This window comes from Lolium rigidum, chromosome 4, assembly GCF_022539505.1.
Source record: "Lolium rigidum isolate FL_2022 chromosome 4, APGP_CSIRO_Lrig_0.1, whole genome shotgun sequence".
NCBI lineage: Eukaryota > Viridiplantae > Streptophyta > Magnoliopsida > Poales > Poaceae > Lolium > Lolium rigidum.
The window spans coordinates 122,673,645-122,694,133 of NC_061511.1; the positions used below are offsets into that span (position 1 = coordinate 122,673,645).

At 47.2% G+C, this 20,489-nt stretch overlaps 3 protein-coding genes across 3 annotated transcripts; 1 reads left to right on the plus strand and 2 right to left on the minus strand.

The window, feature by feature from the left end:
- Positions 1–1,004: 1,004 nt before the first annotated feature.
- Positions 1,005–2,602, plus strand: LOC124647468 (the record flags this gene model as incomplete). Its single annotated transcript, XM_047187411.1, has 2 exons — positions 1,005–2,252; positions 2,340–2,602. Coding segments are annotated over 2 exons (1,305 nt in total), but the record flags the coding sequence as incomplete, so codon positions are not given.
- A 1,552-nt stretch (positions 2,603–4,154) lies between these two features.
- Positions 4,155–6,491, minus strand: LOC124647469 (LRR receptor-like serine/threonine-protein kinase GSO2). The gene has a single exon (XM_047187412.1). It carries the CDS (start codon positions 6,489–6,491, stop codon positions 4,155–4,157), a length of 2,337 nt encoding a protein of 778 aa, XP_047043368.1.
- Positions 6,492–13,711: 7,220 nt separating this feature from the next.
- LOC124705504 (cyanate hydratase-like) lies at positions 13,712–20,202 on the minus strand. Its single transcript, XM_047237210.1, has 4 exons — positions 19,910–20,202; positions 18,834–18,905; positions 18,336–18,444; positions 13,712–14,018 (listed from the first exon to the last, which is right to left on the minus strand). Exons 1-4 carry the CDS (start codon positions 20,185–20,187, stop codon positions 13,974–13,976), a joined length of 504 nt encoding a protein of 167 aa, XP_047093166.1. The 5' UTR covers positions 20,188–20,202; the 3' UTR covers positions 13,712–13,973.
- Between the last annotated feature and the right edge of the window lie 287 nt (positions 20,203–20,489).

Sequence of the window (20,489 nt, forward strand, 5' to 3'; positions counted from 1 at the left end):
CGCATATTTGTCTCGTGTGGTGACCATATGTATGATCTATGTAAACAGAATTGTCCAATAAAATATGTGGTTATTTCAGAAAAAAGAAAACAGAAGTACAAAACAGATATACTCTAATTCCGAGTGGTATCTGAAATGAGCCCAAAGGTTCGCGGAGCGGAGCGTCTCCATTCCTGGCTCGCTGTTCTAAAGGCCCGTTTGGCCTAATCCAAAGCCCATTCATCCAGCAATGGACTGTATCCGGATGCTGCCCCTCTCATTCCCCAATCGGACGTTCTAGGTCGCCGACTCGCCCTTCTCCTTCCGTCACTCCACGCCGCTGCGACGCAACTACGGTACGGGGAGGACGAGAAGCAACGGCGCGAGTGCGCCACACGCTGGCTGGGATCGGCCGCCGACGGCGAATACCCACCAGGTACACCGGTCCGGTCCGGGAGCTGGGGAGGAAGCTAGGGGAGTGGGACCGGAGAGCGCAATCGGCAGAGATCAGAGAGGTACTACTTGTTTGCTGCTTGCTCTCATGTTCAGTTGTGTTCGGGCGTTACGCTATCAGTGCTACTAGTATCGCTACACACTAGTAGGGAGTGTGCAAATGTGAAATTTGATTCTGTGAAATTGGAACGCCTAGACAGAGATTGCAAGTTAGAGAGTGAACAATTGTGATCATGTGAATCAAATGAAATGTAGAAACAACCATCATCTCCCGATGTAGAAATGTAGGCACATCCATCATTTGCAAACTTCGTGGCATTGTATTTTGCGTAAACTATTTGTGACGTGTGATGTTTGCTGTCCTCGATCTTGCATTTTCTATTGGATGTCTTAAGGAACCCTGTACACCCAATATTTGAAAACCTGGCTCTGCAAATTCGAACAATTGAACTTTATAGTTATTACTGTCTAACTCTCAACTCAACTCATAGGGTTCATCCGGGGATGCCCACTATGGAAGCAGGAACATCCACCAACCAGGTGCTGCAAGGTGCCTCTTCGCAACGTCACAATGGGGCGGCAGTCAACAACTGTCCTGGTCTTCTCTGCATGCTGATCTGCTCAATCTGATTGCGGACAGGGTTATCGCAAGCGACTTGTTGGACTACGTCAGGTTCCGAGCGGTGTGCGTAGGCTGGCGTGACTCCACTCCCTGCCCACACGGCCATGGGGTGGTTGACCCGCGCTTCCACCCACGCCAATGGATGATGCTCCCGGAGGGCAGCGGGCTGCAGCCTGGCCACCCTGCTTTGGGTGGCTACGTCCGCTTCTTCAACGTCTCCACTGGTGCCTTTGTTCGTGTCCACCTCCCTTGCTTCAAGAACCATTCCGTGCTTGACTGCCCCGAGGGCCTCCTACTGCTGGAGCACGAAAAGGACTCTGCCATGCGCCTCCTTCACCCCTTCACTGGTGATGTGGCCGAGTTCCCTCCCCTATCCTCCCTCATCCAACACCTGATCAAGTTGCGCTTCAACAAAGGCCAGAATACTGCCCAATTAAGGTGTGGCTTCTTCAATATCTTTGCGGCTGTCTCTGTCCGCGCGGATCACACTGTCACAGTCATGCTCGCGATCAGCAACGTTGGGCACGTGGCATATGCATCCACCGGTGACCGGCAATGGACTCTCGCAAGCTGGGAAATGGGTGGCATGTGGACAGCAGTCCCGTTCCATGGCAGCTTCTACGTGGTGAGGGAGTGGAAACGTAACCCCTCGATCATGCGCATCGATCCACCGGACGGATCCAGCCCTTCCTTTTGGTCGTCGACACCGCCGCAAAAGGTTGCCACATGCCCAACCGAGCAGATGACTAAGCCTTACCTGGTGGTGTGCAATTCTGAGCTTATTCTAGTTGGTTATGCAGACAAACACTCCAGGCTTGTGGTTCTTCGGCTTGCTGACCTCCTGCTCGGAGCCTCTGCACTACCATTGATGAGCATCGGTGACAACGCCCTCTTCATTGGCCCTAGGAACATGACTGTCAACTCCAAGAACCTACCGTGCGTCCAGGGGAACTCCATCACCATCCTTACTACTTCGGGTAGCGATGGTCAACTGCTCCAATACGATCTGGCAAAAGGTACCCGGTCAGTGGTGTGCGATGGGAACTTTCTAAAGTTCAGCTGGCCTATACCGAGGCCATATAGCCTTGTCCACCACATTGTCACTTGCTGCCACCGTCTTTTCTGGAGCAGTGGTCACATCTGGCGTGACAACGAATCTGAGGTTTACATGCAGTGGGGTGCCAGAGCACGCGCAAGAGTAAGCATAATTTGCACCGATCGGCTGGAGTTGGTTCTTTGTTTCTATTTTTTTAATGCTTTGCCTGAAAGAGTCTTTGCTTTGCAGGTCCCAGTCTCCCTATATCTTCATCTGCTTCAAGTGCATGACGGAAGAAATTTCTGACTGCGCCCATCCACGTGTTTACCACTACAGTGTATCTACTCTCGTGATGATATTTCAGTCTCTTGCTCTGGAACGCACACAGAAAAATGCTTCATTATTGTGCTCTGTCGTTAACTGGTAAACTATGCTTCCACAGTGCTGTGACCTTCAGTAGATGTACTCATTAAACATTAACTCATGATGCTGAATTGCTAGTGAGTTGCATCTTTTCAGCCTAGGTGCCAAAAACTGCGTATCTAACAGAGTTGTCCTCATCATGTTTTAGATGCATGCTTCCACAGTCCAACGTGCTTTTGCTGTTCAGTTCCTGTTTCAGCTTGCTCTTTGTTGTTCTCAATTCAAATTCAGCTGCTAGGTTACAGAGAAAGAGAAGAATGAAATGGATCAGTTCAGAATAATAGGAAACACATCACAGAACTGACACGTTCTGGCTGCACATTTGTGCAGTTCAGATATGATTGTCCGCTGTGGACGCCAATCTGTATCTCTTTTTAGGTTTGAGGGATGAGATATGATAGTCCGCCGTGGACGCCAATCTGTATCTCTTTTTAGGTTTGAGGGATGTGTTATCTCTCATTCCCAGTTGTCCACAAGTCCATGTTCTACAATTTTTGCTACAGATGACGGCTTCTCTGTTTCTTCTTCTCTTTTTCTCCCTCGCCCTCTCTCCGCCCCTGTCCATCTACAGGAGCCTTGAATTTGATAACAATAACACGATTACGAGTATAGTAGGAAGAGCACTGAAGTTCCAGCGCAGGAGGATGGCATGCACGGGAGTTCCTAGGCTAAATAAGACCAAATCTCTCTTGGATAGACAGCTAAACTTCCCAAGCAAAATTCCCGTCATGCCGGCACACGCGTCGGCGTTTCAGCTCCTCCATTGGCAGCGTTGTAGGCGGCGGCACTGCGTTTGTGCTCGTCGCCGACCAAGCCATAAGGGAGATCCATAGCACATCCCCTACCCCTCTTTCCATGTCCTCCTGTATGAGCTTCAGGTGAGTTTCAGTTCCCTTGAGTTTTCTAGTGTTCATCGATCTATCATCAACAGTAAGTTTAAATTTTGCGAGGCACTATAGTAGTGCCCAATCTGCAAATGAAAATGTAGTCAAGATTTGGGGAAAATAGCGCACGTCATTTAGATCTAGGCTGAAGATCACCCCCTCTTCTGTAGATTTTCCCTGACCTTCCCTATGTCGCAGCTAAGAAATGAAGCTGTTTTTTTTCTCTCACCTTGACTTAAAAAAATAAATCTGTGCACCACCACAGGCCAGATATGAAGTTTCCTTATTTAAAAAACTAAAGTTACATGCGACCTTCCACCTTGTAGGTTTCAGCAGCACAAAACCTTTATGAACCCATGAATGCCAACATATTACAAAAAAAAAACACTGAAGTCAGAATTTATTCACTGTAGGTTCTCTACCAAAAATAAAGGAAAATATTACAGACAAGTTACAAATTTTCTACAGCAAATAAAGGAAGGGGAGTATCCGCTGACGGTTTGTTAAATCTATTTCGACCGAGAGAGTGTTACGATCTTGATCCAATGGTAATCGGTAGTTGCACATTCTTTAAAAAGTGTAAAACTTTAGGCTAAGAAATGTGCAACTGGGCAGTTGCATAACATTGTGCAACTAGGTGCAGTTAGAACCATGGCTTAGTTAGAACTACGAATTGATCAGATGACTTAGAAATAGCAATCTGGTCAAGGAAAATATACAGTCAATGGTTGAATTAAGAAGGTGGTGCTGCACTTTCTCATTCAAGGCCGCATGTGCGGTATGCAGCAATCTTGGTAATTACCTTATCTTGTATGTTGTCGATTTGTTGATAGAACTCACATATCCATGGCTTATTGCAAAATAAGAGCATGCTCCAGTATAGCCAGAATCCAAAGATAACCCCAGCAGCCACAAAGCAATACAGCAACAATGTCTCCCTATCTTCATCTTGGTCTGTTTCATTCTGCTTTGATGCTGATGGATTTACACAGTCCTGCAATGGAGAACCGCATAGCCCATGATTATTGCTGTATATTGAAGGATCTAAGAATGTCTGCAGCTGGCTTCCTGTTGGTATCCTCCCAGATAAACCGTTGCTCGAGAGGTTCAGAGTGCCCAGGTCCTTCAGATCTGCAATACTTGGAGGAATTTCCCCCGAGAGTTGGTTCTGTGAAAGGTCCAGCGATTCTAGCAATGCCAGATTGCCAATGTCTCTCGGAATACCACCTGATAGATGGTTTCTTGACAAATTTAGGTATCTGACTCCAAGAAGTGTTGTGAGCCCTTTTGGGATCTCTTGTGAAAGAAGGTTGCAGGATAAGTCGATACCTGCCATGAATGCTATCGTGCTGGTGTAAACATAACCCCCATTCTTCCAAACTATTTGGAGCTTCTCTGCTTGCAGGAAGCGGTATGTCATGTTTCCAACTTGTTCTTGCGTCATGCCAGTGAAGTTTGCAAAATCGTTTGGGATGGGTCCAGTTAGCTTGTTTTTTGACAAGTCCAACAGCTGGAGTTGGCGAAATTGTAATATCTGCGGTGGTATGATGCCATCAAACATGTTTGATGAGAGTAGAAGAAATCTTAGTCTGGGCAAGCTCTTACTTATCCAAGAAGGTATTGCACCTGAGAAGTTATTGCCCCCCATGTCTAAGGTGACAAGCCTCTTGCTTTTCTTAAGAACCGAAGGAAAGTTTCCTCTGAAATTGTTATTGGCTAGGTGTAGAGACTTGAGAACAAGTTTAGGTGTTGCTGAGAATGGAACAACACCACTGAATGAGTTGCTGGAGAGATCGACGAATTGCAAATATGGTAAGTCCCATAAACACTTGGACAGATGTCCATGTAAGTTATTGCTCGATAGGACCAGGAGTTCTAGATAAGTAGAGTTACAAAGAAATACCTCTCCCTGATCTGTCAGAAGCGTGCCATGCAGTTGGTTTTTACCGAGAATCAACGACCGAAGGTTTTCCAAAGACTTGCCAAAACAGCCTCTTAGGTCTGCAACAATGTTGTTTTCGGTGAATTCAACACGCTCCAGGGTCGTGCAGTTTTGAAAGGTCAGATCGTCAAGGCTTGTAAATTTGTTGTATTCAGCATTGACTACGGTCAGTGCCCCTCCCATGCAGATGGATGGCGGGAACGCCCCAGAGAAGCTGTTGCGTGCAATGTTGATATATGATATGATGCTGCTATTCCCAAGCTCAGGAATAATGTGGCCTCCGAGCTGATTCTTTGACAGTTCCAAGATTCTTAGTTTCACCAAACGAGATAATGTATCTGGTATCTGCCCTTGCAAATAGTTCTGTGACAAGTCCATGGACAACAATTCTGTCATGTTGCCAATCTCCAGCGGGATGCAGCCTGTCAGCTTGGTGTTTCTCAGGTGCAACAAGCGGAGCTTTGTAAGTGCCCCGATTGTTGAAGGGATTGATCCTGTCAAATTGATTGAATAGAGAGAGAGCTTCCTCAAGCTTGTCAAGTTACCAATCTCTTCTGGTAGTGCACCATCAAGCCCCAAACCTTCCAGTTGCAGTGTGGTGAGCTGCTTCAGCCGGCCAATGCTGCGTGGAATTGTGCCCATCAAACACTTGTTCTTGATGATCTCCAATTGCACCAAGCTTGCCAGGTCACCGATCCCTGCTGGAATGGTACCGTACAGATCGTTTTGAAAGAGGATGAGTTTCTTCAGGTGGGGAAAAGCCGAGAAGTCGAACTCGTCAAGTGTGCCATTGAGACTAGCATCGCTGATGTTGAGCTTTCTAATGGCGCTCCCATCTGCATTGCAGGTGATGTGCATCCAGTGGCAGGGGCTGGTGGAATTGGCCAGCAACCAAGAGCTTAGGGACCCATCGGCGCTGGCCAAGCTAGTCTTCCAGTTCACGAGTGCTTTAGCTTCACGCCGGATGTCGGCTCTCGCTGGTGCAATGGTGGCACAGAGCAGAAGACAAGTGAAAGAGTGGAGGAGGCCTATGGGGTGGAGCTTCTTCATGATGGCAGTGCCAATTTCGCTTCGCAGTTCCACTGAATAAAAACCTGTAGGCCTGCAGGCAGCCAGCCGGCCAGCTCTGTGCCCCAGTGTTTCTTTTGTCATTTGAGACTAAGTATGGATGTCCCTTTCTCGGTGAATACATTGTTTAGATGAAGGACGGCTTACAAGCATATAAAGGTATATATTTAGAGGGCACAAGGATTAGAGCAAGTTTATACGAGTGCAACACAAGAGAGTGGCCGTGCCAGCCTTAGTAGTAGGACAGAGTTGTTAGCAGGAGTATTGTAATGTTAATTACTCTCCAAATGGCATGCAAGGAGGGCGTGGTTGACTAGGTCTAATATGTATATTCTTACTGAAGCAACACTCTGTTGGTAATGATGCTGGTCCACGTCATTCCTCGACAGCTTGTGTTTTCTGGCATGGAAACTTATTCACTTCTAATTTTAGGCAGGAAATAACATTATAATGGTGGTTCTTGGATGGTGTAGTTCTGCCATCTCTGCTGCGGCTTTGCTCAGATATGATCAAGCGCAAAGACATAATAATATCTGGGTTGCTGCAAGTGCTATTTTTTCTTCTCCTGGGCGCTTTTTGCAGCAGAGACGAACACGTGAGGAGGAAAAGCTTCATCCACAGGTTGATACCAGATGCAATATCTGGGCAAGGCCCAGCGATGCTGTCTCACAACAATGCCTACCGGAGTTCTTCAAAGTAGACTACATGGGAGAGTACCATACTAACCGAAATCGTTAAAAAAAGGCCGTCCTTCGCGAAGGGAAGACAACTCGCTCCGCACGCGACAAGTGGCGCGCTGTGGTGCCGGAAAATCCCTGGGAAGTGGTCTTCCTGCTCGCCACGTGTCGCAGGGGAAGCAAGGTGGGAATGAGGGAGGAGAGAGAATGCTGCGTTGTGTTAGTTTTTCCCTTTATTTTCCAGATTCATTTTTTCAAAATGAAATATATTGAGAACCGTAAGTCGTTTCCACTTTTGAGATCCTCTCATCGAGATCTTCAAAAGTAGATCCCATATTGATAGGTTTCGAGATACTTTTTTTCCGTACTTTCTATACTACTATGGTTGTACTCGTGTTGTGTATCTAACTGTACTCGTGCATGAAGTGATAAGTAATTCTGTTTTGAAGGTATTTAGTGTATTTTTCCCTTTACTCGTGTGAGCAACATGCACTGTACTCGATCGTAGTGCGCTGATCATACTGTCTTATGTGGACGACTGTACCTGTCCTCGCTCGTATAGGCGACTGTACTTACTTGTGTGCGCGACTGTACCTGTCTCGTGTGAGTAACTATACTTGTACTCGTTCGTGTGCGCGACTGTACCTATCTTATGTGGACGACTCATACTACATGCTCGCTCGTAGTAGCGACTGTACTTACTCGTGTGCGATCGACTGTACTGTTCTCATGTGAGCGACATGATACATGTACTCGTTCGTGTGCGCTGATCGCACTGTCTTATGTGGACGACTGTATTTGCACTCGCTCATGTAGAGCGATCAGTACTTATTCTTGCTGCACGACCGCACTGCCTGTGCGATCGATCGTACATGTATCTGCGTGCATGCGACTGTACTCGTTTTTCGTTGTACTCATGCTCTATACGTAACTGTACTCGTGCTCTGCACAGAATCGTACTCGCATGTTCACTACTCTTCTTTCAACGTACTTGAATGAATTTTATATTAGGTATACTCTTGCGTTAGTGTATGTGTGCTTGAGATCAATCGATGCATGCTAGCTGGTTTGTGCTATGCATGCGCTCGTGCATGGGACGAGTACGTGCGTCAGCGGGAAACGAGCACGGGGCTGGACGGGTGGATCATACGCGCGGGGCGAGTACATGGGGTTGGAGGCACGCGCGTCGGGACGAGTACTAGCTCGGATCGCACGTACGGCCCGTGGGGGACGCGCGCGCCGGTGCGAGTACGTCTGTTGCCACGTGTCATCAATTCGCTCGTCCAATTTTCCTTCGCGAAGATCGGTTTTTATCTAGTGGTACTCCTCTTTAACTCGAGGAAGTAGTCTTTCAGTCCCCCGATTTGCTTGATTTGGGGGATTAGGCATCTCCACCGTCCCGGCCCAAGTGTGTCCGTTTTGATACGTTTAGATCAGGTGGTAGGTTTAGATCAGTTGGTAGGCACCAAATTTCTCTTGTTGACACAAATGTTTGTTTGGATCGGGGTGCTCCAGCGGTCCGACGCATTTATTGCCAAATTTTCAACTAAATTTCACATAGTTATAGAAAATAATAATCTTGCAATAAAATAATATTAAATTCTTTATTATACCCAAATAAATAACAATGTTCACATACAAATAAAATAGGCTAATTCTAATAAGAGCATGTGAACACGGGTGAAAGTTAGCAGGCTTTTTAAAGGTTGATCAACTAACCCCATATGCATGTATGGAATCTTACATCCGGAAAATCAAAATAAATTATTCTCTTAAAGCGTTAATACATTTGATGTTCTGTCTTCACCGTTGGGTTCGTATAGATGAAGGCTTCTAAATAAGATCCTATCTTAATATGTTTTGATGACATTCTTTTTGAGACGGCGGTTGCCAGGTTATAGTACCATTGTTGCTAGGTTACTAGTAAGTTAGCAGATAACTGTACATGTGTTTTTGTTGTATAAAAATGATCTGCATATTCAAAGAGTGAGTATTCGATCAACTCTAATTTTCCTGAAAAATCCGGTAATTTTTAACCTGGTAGCCAACTCTGGCTAACCTAATGACCAAGTGACCGCATTCTGGCAACTAGGTTTAGAGGAAAAGGTTGTCAAAAATATCAACATGAGGTCTCGTTTCAAAGATCTCGTCGCGAAAAAGCTAACCGCCGTGAAGATGGATCTAAATTTTGACTCATGGTTCAAGAGATACATATTTTAAAAGTCTAGAAAACAAAAAGAATCCTACACGATAGTGGACTAAATATATGGGGTTGCCATATTAAATTAGTGCCTATGAAATGCTAATCAAAACTTTCATAATGAAATAATTCTATGCGACAACTACTCATTCTCCTCATGCCCTGCTAATGCCCACAGATGCTCAATAATATTCATTTGAAGAGTGGATATGTACCTATCACGGAGCTTAGTGTGCATATAAAGAAACTGCTCAAATGTTGCTTTCCCTTGCTACGGCTCAACCAACCCACCCTAAAATTGCCATCCTTGGTCATGGAGGCTGTCATCACGCTCTTGCTCAACTATCATGTTATGGATGATCACACAAGTAGTCATCACCTCATACATGGTCTGAACATTCCATGTTCTAGCAGGGTGACACCAGTAGCCCACCGAGCTTGGGGCACACCAACCAAATACTCGCTCCACATCTTTCATGCAAGTATCTTTCCTCTGGGCAAACCTCTTCGTTTTCTCTGTTGCCGGATTACAAACTGTCTTCACTAGTGTGGCCCAGTTCGGATAGATGCCATTAACAAGAAAATATGGCTTGGCATATGCATTGCCATTTATCTCATAGCTAACCACATGAGAATTTCCTTCTACAAGCCTTAAGAACACCGAAAAGCGATGTAGCATGTTGAGGTCATTGTGGGAACCGTTCATGCCAAAGAAATAATGCCAAATCCACATATCATATGATGCCACTGCCTCAAGAATGACAGCGCACCCCTTGGCATGCCCGCTATAGTGGCCCTACCATGCAAATGGAGAGTTTTTCAACTCCCAGTGCATGCAATCTATGCTTTCGATCATTCTCGAAAACCCTCTAACCTCATTGATCGACACCAATCCGGCAATGTCACCAATAGTTCACTCTCTCAAGTAAATATCGCCGAACACCGCAATCACAGCTCGGCAGAAGTTGTACATCGCCTTCGGGCAGGTGGTCTCGCTCATTCGCAGGTACTCATCAAGGAGATCATTAGCCACTCCATATGCAAGCATACAAATAGTTGCGGAACACTTCTGATAAGAGGTGAAGCTTAGTTTACAAGTGGCATCAAGCCTGCATCTGAAGTAGGGGTCGTAGTCTGTCATGCCTAGTAGAATATTCAAGAACAGGTCTCTTGACATCCGATACCGCCGCCGGAACATGGCCTACGTAAAGACCGGTTTGGTAGGGTGGAAGTAGTCCCGATACATTCGATAGTGGCCACCCTCTCGATCGCGCTTCAGGTTGCCCCTGCAGACGAGGGTTGACCTCGGCAAATGTCCAGGGTTATGGACTTGGGTTTCAGGAAAAGGCGACGATGGAGATTCTGGGAGCGACAGTAGGCACACGACGTACCTAGGTTCATGTACCCTTGGCGGAGGATCGCTACACCCTACTAGCAATCCATTATAATCATAGTTGTGTTACAAGGAGCCATCGTAGGCAGGATTGTATCTAGTCTAATACTATGCATGTATGATAATGCCTCTCCTCAAGGGGTGCCCCTGCCTGGCTTTATATATGCAACCAGGTTAGGGTTTACAAGAGTCCTAGTCGACTACACATTAGAGTTCTCTTCTTTGACTGTTTATTGCAGTATGGGCTTCATGGGCCTTCGACTGCACCACACCCGGTATAGCAATAGTGGTTACCCGAAAGGGTATGCCCACGTCAGTAGCCTCCCGAGTGTCTAGGGAAGTCGAATACTTACGTAGAGACTCAAAGATCGCGAATACCGCCACCGAGTGTCTTGATCAGTCGAAGAATGTCGAATCCATACTTGATGTTTACATAAATTGCCGTAGGTGAAGTTGCGAAGTTTCTATCGGGTGCGCGACCAGCGCTCTCGATGGGAGTAGCCCCCCGAGTCTATGGGCGCCAATTGACGAGGGGCTCGCCCGGATAACGAATTACAGTCGTCGCAATACCCACAGACGATGCCAATCCACGTCACATGCGAGGCCTCGTCGAGCACCGTGCACCGGCATGTGCATCTCCGTGTGCTCCTGGATGAGGGAGGTCGCGACAACCATGAGCCCAAGAGGCGTCTGACTCTTCTTCCGACGAGCTATCGAGGACATCTTCGACGAAGAAGTAGATCGACTGCCTGAGGTCCATCTACGGGGCAACAATTATGGGTCAATGGACTGCCTACTTCAAGCAAATGACCAAAAATGGTCCAGGATTTCGTACCGGGAAGTTAGATGAATAGGTTGTGGGCGTCGAGGCCGGTGTCCGGTTCCGAGCAAAATGGTAGCGGGACAGGGGCTACGGCGAGGCCAATAAGAGAACTTGACGCCGCCACCAAAGTGTCCTCCGGCGAGCTGCGAACCAAACAAAAGGTACCGACAATGGCGAGCGGCATGCATCGGCCTAGTTCTAGGGTTGCAAAGGGAAGGGGAGGGGCAACGAATGGGCGATGTGTGTTTGCTATCCCTGGATGGCGACCCCTGGGTCGAGTAGAGGAGGACACGCGTGGACTCGCTTCCTGTCTGCGTCGAGCATTAGCGTGGGCCCACCGGTTATTTCCATCAAGCTTTCGAGTTAGGGTTTTACCCAAATTCTGATCAGTCAGATAAAAGCTTACACTTTTAATCTGTTAAAGTCAGACCGCTGAAGATGCCTTAGAGAATTCTCTTGTTGCCAAGGTTTCTACATCTTTTCTTGTTTCTAATTTCAAATCCACCCCGCCAATCAAAGATTGAAGATGAAATGCTATTACAGTATGCATTCTCTTCTTCCTGTGCTTGTATTCTTTCAATCCACCATTTGAATCAAAAGAGGTCATCAACAACTGCTACTCTAATACTCTTATGTTTTCAATATCATTTTTGTTTGACGAAGTTATCACAAACGTCTCGTTGCCGACGGGGACGCCGCCTCCCACTGATAGAATATTTCATCTTTTATGAGACATCATAGTGTTAAACCTGAGGTTTGAACTCTAGTGGGCTGGGGATGCCACTGCCCGTCTGCCCTCCTAACCATCCAATTACTTATTTCTCGCTTTTGAAATCGGTTTTACTATTTTTTTTTCACTCCGAACAACTTAGGCCACCCTTACGGCATCTCCAGCGGCCCATGCCTCCGTTTGGTCGAAAAATGGGGTTGCACCCCATCCTAGCATCCCGATGAAAAATGACCGGCATGTCCGCGGGGATGCAAAAGCGGCTCAAATTTGCGCCGCGAATTTGTCACGTGTCTTCGCCCTGTCTTCACGGGCCCACCTGGCAGCAGGCACGAGGCCGCATCTCTTCGGGGTGCATCGCTTCCGTGACTGCGCATGCCGTAGTTTTCGCCGTCAATAGTGCCTCGTCTTCAGAGGCTGTGCTAGGTCTGTTGGGTGGCGGCTAGCTTCTGCGCCACCATCAATGGCATGCGCCTGCACCCCGCCAGTCCTTTAAAAGGGAACCGGCAACATCCAGACATCGCCCCACACCTCCCTAGCCACACTTGCACCCAAACAAACTGGTAGCGCAGTGCGCCGCCGCCACACCATGGGCAAGAAGAAGAACGACCACGAGGCAGGACGGTCGCAGACAGTGGAGGAGAAACAACGGATGAGAGTCCACCTTCTTTCCTCCGTCGTGCGGATGTTCTACGAACACTAGATGTCGCGCCTCGGCTGGGGCGTGGTGCACCTCCCTGGCGGGTGGCGCCTCAGCACCGCGCGGGTGCCCATCCCACCGGTGCCATCTTCTGGCCCTCAGCGGGACGCAGAGATCGAGCGTCGGCGCGCCATCGACCCTCCATACCTCCTCCACGACCCCGAGTTAGCCATCGACTCCCCATGTGGGACAACTACCACCACCGACACGTAGTGCTCGACAAGCTACGGAAGACGGGGTTCCTCGGCGACAGAGACTTCAACTTTCGACCTCCATGGCGCGGCGGGAGGTGACGCCGCCACGCCATGGGACGACTCGGAGGACTTCATCGCCAGTGTCTTCCACGCGATCCAGATGGCGCAGCAGGAGGATAGGCAGACCGAGCTGCCGGAGGAGCTAACCGAGGATGAGGCGACGAGGCTCGACATCCTCATATTGGAGATGCCGCCGCCGATGCCCCGGTACACCGTCGAGGTCATGCCACCAGGCCTCTCGGAGGAAGAGGCCTTGAACCTAGCGCTGCAGTACTCAGTCCCGGCTCCTCTGTCGCCCCTGCCCTCGTGGGCACCAGCGCCCACTCCACCACAGGCTGCACTGGCATATGCTCCACCGCATCCGAGCTGGCCATGGGAGATCCCGAACGTCGTCGACCTAACCTAGGTGCCCAGCGACGGCGAGGAGTAGGCTAGGGCTACCAATATCTTGCGGAATATCATTAACTGACATGACAATGCATGCGAACATTTGCTTGCCATTCAGTTACAGAGCCGAGAAAAAAAGCACAAGAAAACAAATCCACACTACATTTCTCAGATTTTTTCTTTCAGCACAATAAATTGCAAGCTGCAAGTCACGAGTGTAGTATCCATTATGTGGAATACAATGATACAAGATGTACCTTTAACAATTCATGCGTACATGGATACATACTGTTTATTTGTCGATAATTCAGGTTAGAAAAACCATGATACGTTATTTTCCAAGTCTAAATTACAATCAGATCCCACAGTATGTTACTGCATCGTCTTTCGCCAGCACCAGTCATCTCATGATATGTTGCTGTCCGCCCTCGCCGACATATGTTCAGATTTCTGCATATGTGATAAACAAATTAAGATGCTTAGAACTCTTTTCAACACAGTGGTAGGGGGATCCTCCCACATGAAAATCATATTTAGTTAGAAAAAGAGTCTTTACAAGTGCGTATCTTAGTCCCACATGAATTCTGTTGGATGACGGACTAGCCATCATCCAGTATGCTGACAACATGTTTTTTTATGTTCGAAGATGTTGTTGAGAGTGCTAGAAACCAAAAACTTATCTAATGTATTTTCGAGCAGCTTGCTGGTTTGAAAATTAATTTTAATAAAAGTGAAGTTTCTTTCTTCGGTAAGGCCGTAGAGAAAAAGGATGTTTATGCACATCTCTTTACTTGCAAAGTAGGTAAATTTCCTTTTAAATACTTAGGTGTTACTATGCATGTTAAAAAAAAAACTAATAGTGATTGGAAGGAGACCAATGATAAAATCGAGAAAAAAAAACAGCTTGTTGGAAAGGTTGTTTAAATTCTATAGGTGGAAGGCTCATTCTTACTGAATCATCTTTGAGCAAAGTTCCAAGTTATATGCTTTCTCTCTTTAGAGTTCCAAAAGGTGTACTGAAGAGGTGTGATGTTTTTTAGAAAAAGGATGTTCTGGCAGGAGAAACAGGGAGTGAAGAAGTACCACCTGGTTTGATGGGCTGATGTTTGTCAACCTAAAGACATGGGTGGTCTGGGTGTGACAAATTTAGAGTACAAGAACATTAGTTACTTTGTAAGTGGCTATGGCATTTAGAGAATGAAGAGGGTAATTGGCAAGATTTTGTTAAAGCCGAGTACTTTTTTCAAAAAGGTGTACTGAAGAGGTGTGATGTTTTTTAGAAAAAGGATGTTGTGGCAGGAGAAACAGGGAGTGAAGAAGTACCACCTGGTTTGATGGGCTGATGTTTGTCAACCTAAAGACATGGGTGGTCTGGGTGTGACAAATTTAGAGTACAAGAACATTAGTTACTTTGTAAGTGGCTATGGCATTTAGAGAATGAAGAGGGTAATTAACAAGATTTTGTTAAAGCCGAGTACTTGAAGAAAACTACTCTTTTTTTTTCCGTCAAAGAGTATATATTAATATCGTGGAGATACCAATTACACCCAGCCTCTGCACCAACGCAGTGCCTAGCAGCAATACAGATGCACACAACAAAAAAAAGAAGAATTAGAAAAAAAAAGTCCCGCTACAGTGAAGAAAACTACTCTTACACAGTGCATCCATAAACCTTCTGATTCTAATTTCTTGTCTGGACTTATGTCCATTAAAGATATCTTTTATAGCTGTTGTAAGAGGGTGCTGGGTTACTGTAGAAAAAGGAGATTTTGGGAGGATTGCTGGTTAGCGAATACTCCCCTATGCAAACAACTTCATAGGCTCTATTACCTTACTTTTAATCAAGACATTACTGTCAACAAAGTGTTCATGAAAGGAATAGAGTGTATTAAGATCAGAAGCCTTTTGCGCGAGGAAACTTTTTGCATGTGGAATAATTTAGTTGATTTGTGTAGTCAGCCTTGTTTGTCGGATGAGCCTGACAAAGTTAAATGGCTGTTAACAAAGAGAGAAGTCCAATTTACCTTCCCCCCACCCACCCATAAATTTGTTCTGAAGTTCAGTTTACAACCCTCAACTCTTACTTGGTTCAAGTTTCACCCCTAAACTTTAAGAACCGTTTGGAATACACCCCTTTCGACCACTTGTGAGAGCCCCCGCCCCGTCCGCCCCCGCCTCGCCCAACCCTAGGCGACACGGGGGGAGATCCCGTCGCCGCCTCTCCAGCCCCGTCCCCATCCGCCCCTCCCCCTCACCGTCGCCGGAAGACCCGCCGGGCAGCGACGGCAGCGGCGGGGCCCTCTTCCTCGCGCGGTGGCGGCTTCCTCCCTGGCGGCGGCGCGAGTTTCGGCAGCGGCTCTCGACGGTGAGGTGTTGCAGAGGTCCGGCGGCGAGCTCGGCACGGCGACATCGACGGAGGCACGCCCTTCTCATGGTGGAGGCGCCCCTGCTTCCATGGCTGCGAGCTCCAAGCCCGCCTCTACCCATCTGGGGCTCGGCGGGCCTGCGGGGCTGGGCTTCTGGCAGCAGGCCAGCGTGGTGGTGCCTGGTGGCACTGGTAGCTAGGCACCGTGGTGGTGCCGGCGGCCGGCCAGGCAGCGGTGGGCCGGATCCCCATCGTCCTACCCCCGTTTTCAGTGTTGGTGGGGCGGTTGTCGGTGCCTCCTGCTTGGCTGATGGCCATGGCGCGTCTCTCGTGGGTGGTGAGGCCAAGGCGGCTCCGTTCTGCATGTGCCCGAAGGCGTGGGGGTCGACGGCAGGGCAGGAGAAATCCGTGCGTGATGCTGACGACGGCGACGCCTGAGGGCGCCGTCACCTCCTTGGAGGCGTCGTCATGGCACTATCCGTCCTTCCCCTTCTCGTCCACAGGGGAAACCCTAGATCCGGTCAACGGATCGGGCGGCGGCGGCGCGTCTGCGTCGTTCCCCTCCTTGGGGGTGTCATCTTGGTGGTTCGTGGAGTCCTCGGTGCACCTGCTGGAGTCGCTGTCGGCCGCCACCTAGAGCGTGGGCTTCCGGGGCGCTATGTACACCGTCGACGACGCTTCTTGGTTGTCGCCTCCTCCGGTCTGGTTCGGTCCCGCCGTTCTCTCGCCGACCCTTAGGCGCTTATGGGTGGACGGTTGCGTTGGCTTGGGTCTTCCTGGAGTTGGAGTCGGCCTGCTGAAGTTCCTCCCTTCGGTTGTGACGCGGCCTAGAAGCTTAGCGCATCGCCCTCCTCCGTTCTTGGCGGGTGGCAGTGCAAGGCGTGTCCTTGCCGGTTGCCTATAGCGGGTAGTGTTGTTAACCGTGTGGCATTGTGTTTGCATCGTGGTGCTTGTGTGGCGTTGTGTTTGTATCGTGGTGCCCTTTGGGCGCTGTAACGGCCGTCTTGGCCCTTCTTCTATGTGATTGATACACCTTCCAGGGTGTATTCTCGAAAAAAGAATACACCCCTTTCACCGTTTAATTGGTTTAAGCCAAGTTTATAGACACATCAGCCAGGGTTCTCCGGTATTTTAACTAAACATACTCTTACATGTATTGAGATCTCACATGTGCGGTACGAGAAAAGATTATGCTCTTGTTGACTGAGAACATACAAATGTGCATTCGTTGATTTTGGTATACCAGCCCTAGCATGCATGTACGAGGAGGAGGTACATATAAATACGGTTATATTTTGACTTAGGCGTTGATTTGTCGTACATGAAAAAAACCTGCAGAGGTTGCAAAAACAGAGAAATGGGTGTATTCTGACCGGTTTCTAAAGTTCAAGGTTGAAACTTGAACCAAAGTAAACTTCAGGGTTGCAAACTGAACCTTGAGACAAGTTTGAGGGGGTAAAGTGGACTTCTCTCTTAACGAAATCAAGGGAATTCTCGGTTAAATCTCTTTACCTCTATTTGTGTGCAAAAGGAGTACAAGTTCCTTATAAGATCTTGTCATAACTTAAAATTCCTCTTCGCGTTAAAGTCTTTTGTTGGTTAGTGGTAAAAAGTAGAATTCTTACTATAGGCAATTTGAAGAGGAAGGGCTGGGAGGGTTCATAACTTTGTGAGTTTTGTGGTACTTTTGAAAATCAAGAACACCTGTTCTTTGTTTGCCCTTTGGCTAGGTATTTATGGAATATAGTGGGTGTTTCCATGAATTTAAGGAATTTGCCAGTTCCTTTCATGAGCTTGTATCAGCAATGCTTTGCCACTTTTTCTGGTGTAGATAGGAAAGTAGTTATGATAGATGCTGTTGCAATATGCTGGGCTATTGACTCACGAGATCTTCAGGAGACGCACGGCTGGGATCCTGTTAATAGGAGATTAGCTATGTGATGTTGCTGTCTCCGCCTGAAGCTGTTATCTTTTGCTGTGTGCCACTTCATCTGGAAAACTCTGCTGGCAGCTTTTGCTTGTGTGTCGCTGGAACTTGCCATAGTAGCTCTTCCATGTCTAGTTTTTAATTAGTTGTATTTTCGCTTTTACAGCCAAAAAGGGGGTCTATCCCCTTTTTGGTTTGCTAAATTTGTTGCAAAAACACGTGATACCTGAGGTGTTGCATCACCCCTCAGTTTCTTAACTGAACTGGAAACCCCTGTGGGCTCCTTCTATCGGGAAAAAAATCAGATAAGACGTAATATGATAAACCATGGTATAAACGTAGGACGATTATTAGTTAGATTTGTAACTGCCTCCTCATTCAATAATATGCACTGAAATTCACTTGTAAGATTGATAGTCATATTGTCATAGTAATCAAACAGAGCATATGAGGAAACCTTGAAAAAATAACAAACCTGCTCAGTGTATGGCAGATACTTCCCATCAAATGTGACTACCACACGAGTTTTCCCATCAGCCGCTTGAACCTTGTCAACTGAACAGTAGAAGTCTATAGCCGACATACTGCAATTGGAAGCATTTGAAAAAGTAATAAATAAGGTAGGCCAACTATGAAATTTTGATAATACTATTTTTCGACAAAGAAACACAATCCTTGGAACCAAAAGTTGTGCGCATATCAAACAGGGTTGGAATATTATTGGGTTTTTTTTCAAAAATAAATGGAGAAAGAAATCCGAATTATCTCAAGTTCTGGACAAAGTTCTAATTTGGCTAACATGCCTACTGATAGACACAAAATAGAGCCAGTAAGTGAAACAAAAAAGTGTGCATGGGTCCAGTAAGCAGAGGAAAATAGAAAAAGAAAACGAAACTATAAGCTTCATAGGTTTAGCTCATTTCCATTATAATCAGGAACTGATGCATAGATTGAGTATAGGTGGGACTCTTACATTCCATCCCCGAAGTCCTCGTTGATGATTTCCTTGATGCTCTCTCCAAAATGCATAACAGCTTCATTCAGTCTGTGTCCAGTATAATACAGAAGTCATTAACAAACCAACAACGCTATTATACCATATTAGCACATTAACTTCAGTGAAATAGTAAACCTTTGCACGAAAACTTAAATGAAAAAACCTTGCAAAAAAATAAAAAAATATGTGTGAATAATGAATCTGTGGTAAATCCAGATGACTTGGAACAGCATAAGCAAAGTTGATTTGATTAGCTAAAAGTGAGATGCTGGGACAAAGTTAGCATGGTAGAACTGTGCCAGGCTGCTGAAAGGTTAGGGATTATGAAGTTGAACTCTCGACTACCTATAATATATATTATTTTTACCTCTGTTCCATAATATAAATCGTTTTTGTAGGCTATTTAGCCTACCAAAACATCTTATATTTAGGAATGGAGGTAGTACTGTTCTTCTACTGTGATTCCAACTTATCTACAGAACATTTTCCTCAAAAAAAAAAAAAAATCAACAAAACATCACACTGGAAGCCCACACCAAACAATGGAAGATCATAGTTTGCACAAACTATAAGACAGTTGGTGAGGCATAAACCATCACACTGGTTGCTGTTCACTAAGCAGGGTGGCATATTCGCAACGTCCCTTCCCCATGTCCTCATCCAGCACAACACCAATTAATCCCCCATTTTTTACCAACAATATGAGTTATTTATTTTACGACATCATGCACTACAGCAAGTGTTTGAAGTAATTGACAAAACAGAAAGGAGGGTTTGTTTTCACTGACAAGATACACAATAGATATTGATCGCCCATTTCTCACCAACGATATAAGTTACTTATCATTTTGTTTTACCATATCATGCCCCACATCAAGTCTGTAAGTGTTTGAAGTAGTTGACGACAGAAACAAAGTAGGATTTGGTTTCGCTGACATGGTTTCTTGCTACACAGAAGATATCAATTGCAAAGCTCTCATAGGCATCGCTGCTTGGAAATGGAACTAGGAGGATAACTAGGCGTTGGATAAGGCCGGGCGGTGGGCACGCACCTGTATATGGCGGGCTCGTGGACGATGTCCGGATGGTAGGACCGGAAAGGCGGCCGCATCATTTGCTCCAGGAGCTCGTCCGTGAGCGCCGGGACGGCCGCCCGGAGCGCGGGCGCCGTCTCGGGTTTGAGCTGCGCCTGGCGCCGCATGAGCTGCGCGACGTAGACGTTGGTGAGCCCCGTCTCGGCCGCGATGTCCGAGAAGCTCTTCCCGGACTCGGCCTTCGCCGCCATCAGCCGCGGCACCGCCGCCCTCGCGCTCGCGCCGCTCTCCTCCATGACCGCCGCCGCCGCCGACTGCCTTGCCCGCGAGGTGCTCGACGAAATGGTGGGGCGGGGGGGAGGTGGGACGCAGCACGGCACTTTGGACACTTGTGGTGAGTGAGTGGCTGCGGTTGGTGGCGACGGCGCGCGGCGGCTAAACGACGGCGAAGCAGATTATTCTAGGGAGAGGACGGGGAAAGTTTTGGCACGTAAACTCGCGGCCAAGAGACACCTTGTCGCTTGGTGGTAGCATTCGGCCGGTCTGGCTAAGTTTGGATTTACCCGGCCTATTAAGCTTGGTCTGGGCCGGTAGAATA

Excerpts from the sequence above, each read along its gene's own strand:
- LOC124647469 (XM_047187412.1), bottom strand. The coding sequence starts at position 6,491 with ATGACAAAAGAAACACTGGGGCACAGAGCTGGCCGGCTGGCTGCCTGC.
- LOC124705504 (XM_047237210.1), bottom strand. The coding sequence starts at position 20,187 with ATGGAGGAGAGCGGCGCGAGCGCGAGGGCGGCGGTGCCGCGGCTGATG. Across the intron at positions 18,445-18,833 it reads GAGGACTTCGGGGATGGAAT|TATGTCGGCTATAGACTTCT; the intron begins GTAAGAGTCCCA and ends TTCCAATTGCAG. Across the intron at positions 14,019-18,335 it reads ATCTGCCATACACTGAGCAG|AAATCTGAACATATGTCGGC; the intron begins GTTTGTTATTTT and ends TCACATATGCAG.